The sequence below is a fragment of the Hylobates moloch genome, unplaced genomic scaffold (genome assembly GCF_009828535.3).
Source record: "Hylobates moloch isolate HMO894 unplaced genomic scaffold, HMol_V3 SCAFFOLD_6, whole genome shotgun sequence".
Classification (NCBI taxonomy): domain Eukaryota; kingdom Metazoa; phylum Chordata; class Mammalia; order Primates; family Hylobatidae; genus Hylobates; species Hylobates moloch.
The window spans coordinates 110,099,994-110,109,756 of NW_026652281.1; the positions used below are offsets into that span (position 1 = coordinate 110,099,994).

Sequence of the window (9,763 nt, forward strand, 5' to 3'; positions counted from 1 at the left end):
TATCACCATCGCAGAGGGGGAAAGGCATCTGAAAGGCAAAAAAGGCCTGTCTGCTATTATTTGAGGGCTGTCTCTGACACTCGTAGGACTGGAAGAAAGAAAACCACCTATGGATGACAAAGAAAACTGCTAAAATTCTTTTAGCATTTGGGAATTGCGGACACTGAGTTCACAAAATCTTTTCCTCTTCTGTATGAAAATCTGACTTCCAGTGAACTTCTTAGCTCTGTTCCCCTGGAAATCTGATACAGGTAGGCTGTCACCTATGGCTCTTAGTAACATTGCTGATGATAAAAACAAAAATGACTGCTGATTGTTAGATTGCTTCTGGGCAGGATCAAGGCGGTAAGTGGACTACACAGTAAACAGCTGATGGGAATGGTTTGTAGCAATTTTTTCTTTCTTTCTTTCTTTATTTTTTGAGACAGAGTCTCACTCTGTCGCCCAGGTTGGAGTGCAGTGGTGCAATCTCGGCTCACTGCAAGCTCTGCCTCCTGGGTTCACGCCATTCTCCTGTCTCAGCCTCCCGAGTAGCTGGGACTACAGGCGCCCACCACCATGCCTGGCTAATTTTTTGTATTTTTTAGTAGAGACGGGGTTTCACTGTGTTAGCCAGGATGGTCTTGATCTCCTGACCTCGTGATCTGCCTGCCTTGGCCTCCCAAAGTGCTGGGATTACAGGTGTGAGCCACTGCACCCGGCCTCTTTTTTATTTTTTGAGACAGGGTCTCATTCTGTTGCCCAGGCTAGGGTACAGTGGCGTAAACATAGCTCCCTGCAGCCTTGACCTCCTGGGCTCTAGCCATCTTCCTCCTGCCTCACTCTACTGAGTAGCTGGAATTACAGGTGTGCACCACCCTTACTGGCTGATTTTTAAATTTTTTGAAGAGGGGGAGGTCTCACTGTGTTGCCAAGGCTGGTCTTGAACTCTTGGGCTCAAGTGATCCTCCTGCCTTCCCTTCCAAAGTGCGGGGATTACAGGCATAAGCCACCATGCCCAGCCATGTGGCAGCTCTTTTCTTTTCTTTTTTCTTTTTTTTCTGGAGACGGAGTTTTGCTCTTGTTGGCCGGGCTGGAGTACAACAGCGTGATCTCGGCTCACTGTAAACCTCCGCCTCCCGGGTTCAAGCGATTCTCCTGCCTCAGCCTCCTTAGGAGCTGAGATTACAGGCGTCTGCCACCACACCCGGCTAACTTTTTATATTTTTAGTAGAGACGGGGTTTCACTATGTTGGCCAGGCTAGTCTCAAACTCCTGACCTCAGGCAATCCACCTGCCTTAGCCTCCCAAATTGTTGGGATTACAGGCGTGAGCCACCATACCCAGATGTGGCAGCTCTTAAAACAGTAACTGACACGTCACTTGCAGAAATACTGGAAGGCATGCTTGCAGAGTTGTTACCAGAGATGCTGACTCCTGCAGGTCATGGGCTTCTAAGCCTGGATGACCCACATCCACCTAATGGGAGCCTCTTTCTCCAGCACCTGTGGCTCTGACAAAGAGAGTATCTCCTGGATGACTGCAAGGACTCACCCTGGAGGGAAAGGTTTGGGGCTGCTGACATCCTTCTAAGTAACTGAATGACAAACGTGGCCTAGACCTGTCCTGTGAGTCTGAGTCCTTAGACCTAACAAGATCCCCCATTGTATGTTGTAGGGACATAGAAGTGGTGTCCAGGCATCTAAGGGGAAATGACTTTTAGCCCATCCCTGCTAAATGGGCAGTGAGAGAAGGCACTCATCAGAACAGGAGGCATAGATGGAGACTGTTGTGTGGTGGGCACACAGAAAGTTGAACTTAGTTCTGAAACTAAAAAACTAAAATTGAACTCAGTTCTAAAACCAAGGCAAGGCCAGGCATGGTGGCTCATGCCTGTAATCCCAGCACTTTGGGAGGCCAAGGCGGGAGGATCACTTGAGGCCAGGAGTTCAAAACCAGCCTGGCCAACATGGTGAAAGCCTGTCTCTACTAAAAATGCAAACATTAGCTGGCAGTGGTGGTGCATGGCTGTAATCCCAGCTACTTGGGAGGCTGAGGCAGGAGAATCGCTTGAACCTGGGAAGCAGAGGTTGCAGTGGGGCGATCTCGCTCACTGCACTCCAGCCTGGGTGACAGAAAGAGACTCTGTCTCTAAATAAATAAATAAATAAATAAATAAACTAAGACAAGAATCAAGCCTTTCTGAGACACTCGTGCCCCTCTCCTAGCACCAGTCATGCAGGTTTGACCCAAAGCGCCCCTGGGAGGCACACTCACCTTCACTTGGTAGCCTTGAGTTACCAGGAAGTTTGAGCTTCTGATTTTCTGGTGGAGTTCAGGTGCTTCTGAATGGTGTAGCCTGACACAGCCAAAGGAAGGGAGCATTAGTGACTGACAATCATGACTGGGCTGATGAGGCTGGACAGTACCATGGGTGCCTGTCCACGGATACATAGGAAAAACTGGGATGCAGAGGCAAGGTTTGAGAATCGCAAACTGTGAGTATAGAGCAGAGATGAGATTCATAGCACAAGTGGGCATGACAGTCCTTGTGAAGTGCATGCAATCTGGCATCAGGGGTGACTTTAGGTAGAGAAGGACAACGGTGCCTCTGTGTTGCTTTGCCTGGGAAGTGCTGGGCAGATCCGAGAGCTCGGAGGCATGGCTGGGTGGCTGGACCTTGCTGGGACCCTTCAGGTCAAAGCAGAATGTAAAGCTGGGGTCCCACTGACTTCCAGACAAAGGCTTTGGTTTCACAAAGCCCCTGCATTCCAGGTTGGGTTGTGATCATGGTGTCTGCCTGAGCTCAGATTCTCCCAGAAGCAGATCATGAGCCATGATTTGGGTACGAGTGATTTGTATCAAGAAGGTGCTCCCTTGACCAGGCACGGTGGCTCACGCTTGTAATCCCCACGCTTTGGGAGACCAAGGTGGGAGGATCACTTGAGGTCAGGAGTTTGAGACCAGCCTGGCCAACATGGTGAAACACCATCTCTACTATTAATAAAAATACAAAAAAATAGCTGGGCGTGGTGGCGTGCACCTGTAATCCCAGCTATTTGGGATGCTGAAGCATGAGAATCGCTTGCACCCAGGAGGTAGAGGTTGCAGTGAGCTGAGATCATGCCACTACACTGCAGCCTGGGCGGCAAAGTGAGACTCTGTCTCAAAAAAAAAAAAACAAAAAACTCCAAAAGTCCCCCAAACAAACAAAAAGAAGGTGCTCCCAGGAGAAACGGTTGACGGCGTACAGGAAGCAGGATGGGGAAGGAGAAGAAATCAAGCAAGAGATTGATTTCAGGTGAAATCCCAGGCTCAGGTGGTCTCGTGGAGGCCTGTGGGCACAATTACACCTCAGAGTGTGTCCCACAGGAGGCAAAGGAACTGGACTTTTATACTCACACCAGTCAGTGGTTATGGACTGTGTTAGGGAGGGCAGGGACAGATGGATATAAAACTCATGGGCACTTTCAGCTGTCTATAAGGGTGAAAGGGCTCCAGTGCCCATAGGCAATCCTCTGAAAATTGCAGCTGTGAACTTTTAGCAGCAAAGCATGCCGAGAGGGGGAAGGGTAAATAGAGCTGGCAAAAAGGATCAGAGGTCATTTGGAGGGGATATTAACTGTGTCCCCTACAACATCCAAAAATACTTCTCCTTAAACTCACTAGTTTAGGGAGTTGAGAAGAAACAAACTTAATTTCAAATTAATAGCTAAGAGAGTGTTTCCAAAAGTATGGGATAAGGTGATATGCAAGATTATATAAAGGGAAAATTACTCTCCTTTCAATTTGCTCCAGTCTTTCTGATTACATCAAGGAGAAAGTCTGGGTTTGGTGGTGTTTTTTTTTTTTTTTTTTTTAGACAGAGTCTCGCTCTGTCGCCCGGGCTGGAGTGCAGTGGCAGGATCTCGGCTCACTGCAACCTCTGCCTCCCAGGTTCAAGCGATTCTCCGGCCTCAGCCTTACGAGTAGCTGGGACTACAGGTGCCTGCCACCATGCCCAGCTAATTTTTGTATTTTTAGGAGAGACGAGGTTTCACCATGTTGGGCAGGATGGTCTTGATCTCTTGACCTCGTGATCTGTCCGCCTCAGCCTCCTAAAGTGCTGGGATTACAGGCGTGAGCTACTGCACCCAGCCTTGGTGTTGGGTATCCTTAACTCTGCCAATATCTCCAATATCTCCATTGTACAAAGAAAATGTGGGTTGGATCACAGAGCTTCTGGCAGGCAGCCTCATCCAGCCAGAATTTAATTACATTGTTTTGGTTTCATTTGTGGTTACCTATTTTTGGCAAGTGACACTGGTTTTCAATTTATGGTAGTAAGAGAAAGTGTCCTTTTTAAAAGCTTTATTTCAATTATTATTATTATTTTTTGAGATGGAGTCTTGCTTTGTCGCCCAGCCTGGAGTGCAGTGGTACGATATCAGTTCACTGAAACCTCCGCCTCCTGGGTTCAAGTGATTCTTGTGCCTCAAGCCTCCTGAGTAGCTGGTATTACAGGCCTGTGGCACCATGCTGGGCTAATTTCTGTATTTTTAGTAAAAACAGGGTTTTGCCATGTTGGCCAGGCTAGTCTCGAACTCCTGACCTCAAGTGATCCACCTGCCTTGGCCTCTCAAAGTGCTGGGATTACGGACGTGAGCCACCGGACCTGGCCTTCATTCAGATTTTTACAAAGTGAGTCAATGTAATTAAAAATATTAAGTAAATAACACTGGTAGTAGTATAGTTAAAACCCTGCAGATGGTTTGTGAGTGACTAACCTTTGGGGACCCTTGGGCCTAAGAATCCATAGATTCTGCAGGTGAGAACAGGTAGAGTTGCCAAATAAAACACAAGACACGGCCGGGTGCGGTGGCTCACACCTGTAATCCCAGCACTTTGGGAGGCCGAGACGGGTGGATCACGAGGTCAGGAGATCAATACCATCCTGGCTAACACAGTGAAACCCCGTCTCTACTAAAAATACAAAAAAATTAGCCGGGCGTAGTGGCGGACGCCTGTAGTCCCAGCTACTCGGGAGGCTGAGGCAGGAGAATGGCATGAATCTGGGAGACGGAGGTTGCAGTGAGCCGAGATCGCACCACTGCACTCCAGCCTGGGCGACAGAGCCAGACTCCATCTCAAGAAAAAAATAAAAGAAAAGAAAAAAACACAAGACACTCCATTAAATTTGAGTTTCTGATAAGCAATGAATATATATATTCATGTACACACACACATATATATATATGTACAAGCTTGCCCACAAATTGTATATAACATAGCTGTACTAAAAATAAATGTTTATCCAAAATTTGAGACGGGGTGCAGTGACTCACACCTGAAATCCCAGCACTTTGGAAAGCTGAGACGGGAGGATTGCTTGAGCCCAGTAGTTCGAGACCAGCCTAGGCAGCATGGCAAAACCTTGTCTCTACAAAAAAGGTATATAAAAAAAAATTGGCCGAGTGTAGTGGTGTGCGCCTATAGTCCCAGCTACTCAGGAGGCTAAGGTGGGAGAATCCCTTGAGCTCGGGAGGTTAAGTGATCTGTGATCATATCAGTGCACTCCAGTCTGGGGAAGAGAGTGAGACTGTCTCAAAACATAAAATAAAATAAAATTTGATATTTTTGATATTTAGTATAAGTATATACCATGCAATATTTAGGATGCACTTATACTAAAAAATGATTCATTACTTTCCTAACATTCGAATTTAACTGGATATGTTTATTTTTATGCTAAGTCTGTCCACTCCAAAATTAGGGCTCATCCAACTCTATAAGTGCAGTGTGGATATCAAATTCAACCGTCAGTTCTGGGAGCTGGTGTTCCCTGGGTTAAACCTCCTTCCTCCCTCCTATCTGTAATCAGAGTAAATAGTAAAACAGTGTATGGGAGGGAGACTGTCTGGGGCTTCTGGCCTGTTCTCTCGCCATCTCTGGGAATATCAGCAGTGTAGACAGACCCATCCAACCCTTAGTGGCGCTTTTTCACCCTGTCTTACCGGTACAGGCCTCGGGCTGCCCCCAGGACTAGGACCATGCGCTTGCCAAGTGTGAGGTCTTTTTCCCTATCCAACAGCTCCCTCAGGGTCCCGAGTTCACAGTACTCCATGACAATGGAGAATTGAGGTGGAGTCACTGGTGGAAAGGAGCCAGACACTATGAGGACCCACCCTACTAGAAGCTTCCCCTGTCTGCAGCCCACCTCTCCCAGCCTCAGTACAGATACAGACTTGGCTCTGCTGAGTCCCATTTCTCCCCCAATTCTCAGCCCACAGTTTTGGTCCCCGGCCTCCTTCAACGGACCAAATATGCCCAGAATGCCCATCCTCTTCTCCATAATACTTGGCTTGTCATAATTCTACCTTAAAAAAAAAATTGGCTGGGTGCATTGGCTCACGCCTGTAATCCCAGCACTTTGGGAGACCAAGGCGGGCGATCACGAGGTCAGGAGTTTGAGATTAGCCTGGCCTACACAGTGAAACCCTGTCTCTACTAAAAATACAAAAATTAGCTGGGTGTGGTGGCGGGTGCCTGTAATCCCATCTACTTGGGAGGCTGAGGCAGGAGAATCGCTTGAAGTTTCATGGCAGAGATTGCACCACCGCACTCCAGCCTGGGCAACAGAGCGAGACCCCATCTCAAAAAAAAAAAAAAAATGTTCTGTCAGGTGTGGTGACTCACGCCTGTAATCCCGGCTCTTTGGGAGGCTGAGGCAGGTGGATCACTTGAGGCCAGGAGTTCGAGACCAGCCTGGCCAACATGATGAAACCTCGTCTCTATGAAAAATGCAAAAATTAGCCAGGTGTGGTGGGACATGCCTGTAGTCCCAGCTACTAGGGAGGCTGAGGCAGGAGAATTGCTTGAACTTTGGAGGTGGAGGTTGCAGTAAGCAGATCGTACCACCACACTCCAGCCTGAGCGACAGAGCGAGACTCTGTCTCAAAAAAAAAAATAAAAAATTTCTTTTTCTTTTTCTTTTTTTACTTCTATCTCTCTTTCTTGGTATAATTCTAAATTTTCTTGAGCAGTTATTTGGGGAATGTCTTCCTCACTCAACTGGAAGCCCAAGAAGGCAGGAAATGTGTCTGTCTTGTTCACCTGGGTGCTCACGAGGAGCTTCGTACATCTGTGTGGGAGGAATGAGTAGGGCACACATGGCAGGGGTGGGAGAGGACTCAGACAAAAAGTCGACATCCCCATTCATGGGCCTGAGTTGCAAAACTCACATGTGACTGAGCCAGGCACCTCAGCGGTCCCCAAGGAGAATAAACGTTGCTGAATGTTTGCCTTTATTTTTTGTTTTTTAATTTTTTTAAGACAGAGTCTAGCTCTGTCACCCAGGCTAGAGTGCAGTGGCATGATATTGGCTCACTGCAACCTCCACCTCCCAGGTTCACACAATTCTCCTGCCTCAGCCTCCCGAGTAGCTGGGACTACAGGCACCCACCACCATGCCCAGTTAATTTTTGTATTTTTAGTAGAGACAGGGTTTTATCATGTTGGCCCGGCTAGTCTCGAACTCCTGACCTCAGGTGATCCACCTACCTCGGCCTCCCAAAGTGCTGGGATTACAGATGTGAGCCACCATGCCTGGCCTACGTTTGCCTTTAGATTGAGATTCCACACTCTGAAATCAAGTTGGCCTGAGGCTGTGGAGCAACTTCCAAAGGGGATAAGACAGGAGTTGCTCTGTCCAATCTCTAGGCAAGAGCAGCAAAACATGACCAGCAGGAGGGGTCATTCCATGAGAGAAAATGCAGTCACATTGGGAAAAAAAGAAAAAAAGAAAAAAAAAAAAGAGCCTGTCACATAAGCCTCTTGGTAAAGGGGTAAGGTAATTTTGTTTGTTTGTTTGTTTTGTTTTGTTTTTTTGAGACAAGAGTCTCACACTGTCACCCAGGCTGGAGTGCAGTGGCACGATCTCGGCTCACTGCAACCTCTGCCTCCCAGGTTCAAGCAATTCTCCTGCCTCAGCCTCCCAAGAAGGTGGGACTAGAGGCGTGTGCCACCACACCCGGCTAATTTTTTGTATTTTTAGTAAAGACGGGGTTTCACCATGTTGGCCAGGATGGTCTCAAGCTCCTGACCTTGTGATCCACCCACCTCAGCCTCCCAAAGTGCTGGGATTATAGGCGTGAGCCACGGCGCCCGGCCAGGTAAGTTAATTTTGCTTTTAGATTTGATCTACAGTAATGATGACCAAGGGTGTTTTCCTTCTTTGGGTCAGACAGCTTTATGATTTATTTTTATTTCTATTTTTGCTTTTATTTTTGAGATGGAGTCTTGCTCTGTTCCCCAGGCTGGAGTGCAATGGTGCACCCTCAGCTCACTGCAACCTCCGCTTCCCAGGTTCAAGCAATTCTCCCACCTCAGCCTCCCGACTAGCTGGGACTACAGACGCCTGCCACCAGACCCAGCTAATTTTTGTATTTTTAGTAGAGATGGGGTTTCACCATGTTGGCTAGGCTGGTCTTGAACTCCTGACCTCAAGTGACCTGCCTGTCTCGGCTTACCAAAGTGCTGGGATTACAGTGTGAGCCACTGCACCTGGCAGCTTTATAATGTTTTAGAGCAACAAGATGCACCCCTCTTCCAGGCTGGCATCTAAACATGCACCCCCTTATTTCCCAGTGGGCTGAAAGGAGAAGATGTGGTCATGTTAGTGCAAACCAACCCTCAGCCTTCAGCCCTGCTCTGCTGAAAGAAGATGAGAACATGCATCTTGGGATGAAAAAAAAAAAATTAACATTGATAATAATCACACTTTGTAGATTCCACCTTTGTGGTGTTATTTAAAAAAATGCAACACATTAAAACACAGGAGGTATGTTCCAGGCCATCCAAAGCTTGACCAATCCCAGAAGCATTCCTTACCTGTTTCATCAATGCATATCCCAAATATACGCAGGATGTTGGGAGATTCAAATTTCTTCATGGCTTTGATCTCATTATTGAAAGTCTGCCTCACTATTCTATAAGGATTAAAGGGAGAAATCAGGATTCCAGAACTGGAAGGTTCCTTAGAGAACATTCAGTGTGGTGACCCTCTGTGTATGTGGGGGTGGGGGTGTCAGCATCTGGGGTAAGAACTGGTGCCAGGATAAGCTCAGCTACTGAAGATAACATGTGGAACCCCTAGGGTGCCTGTGGCAGCACAATTAGTCCCTCGGGGTCTGTGAGATATTAATGGGACTTGATAATATCTTTTGAGTAGTTCAAATAGTCTGATAGAATTGTATTTTTATGACCTACAGGGCTTTACTAGGCAAACTAAAAAGTCAAGTATTTGTTACTGTTTTTAGGCTGTAACCTGTTGTTTAGCATATACTCTGACAGATTGTGGTGTGTGTCTTTTTTTTTTTTTTTTGGAGACAGGGTCTTGCTTTGTTGCCCAGGCTGGAATGCAGTGGTGCGATCTTGGCTCACTGCAGCCTCCACCTCCCAGGTTGAAGCGATTCTCATGCCTCAGCTACCTGAGTAGCTGGAACTACAGGTGCGTGCCACCGTGCTCGGCCAATTTTTGTATTTTTTTTTTTGTAGAGACATGATTTCACCATGTTGGCCAGGCTGGTGTCAAACTCCTGGCCTCAAGTGATCTGCCTACCTATGCCTCCCAAAGTGCTGGGATTTCAGGTGTGAGTCACTGTGCCCAGCCCGTGGTGTGTGTCTTTGATGAATAAAAATAATGATATTAGGCCGGGTGTGGTAACTCACGCCTGTAATCCCAGCACTTTGGGAGGCCGAGGCAGGCGGATCACAAGGTCAGGAGTTCGAGACCATCCTGCCAAAC

General features: G+C 47.4%; 1 protein-coding gene across 2 annotated transcripts in view; it reads right to left on the bottom strand.

The window, feature by feature from the left end:
- Positions 1-9,763, bottom strand: part of MLKL (mixed lineage kinase domain like pseudokinase) — a 28,727-nt gene that overhangs the window by 4,816 nt on the left and 14,148 nt on the right. For both annotated transcript variants that reach the window (XM_032157898.2, XM_032157899.2), the window contains 3 exons: positions 8,848-8,945; positions 5,973-6,108; positions 2,257-2,338 (listed from right to left, as the gene is read on the bottom strand). In XM_032157898.2, coding sequence (XP_032013789.1) covers positions 2,257-2,338; positions 5,973-6,108; positions 8,848-8,945 — 316 coding nt within the window. The remainder of the gene's footprint in view (positions 1-2,256; positions 2,339-5,972; positions 6,109-8,847; positions 8,946-9,763) is intronic.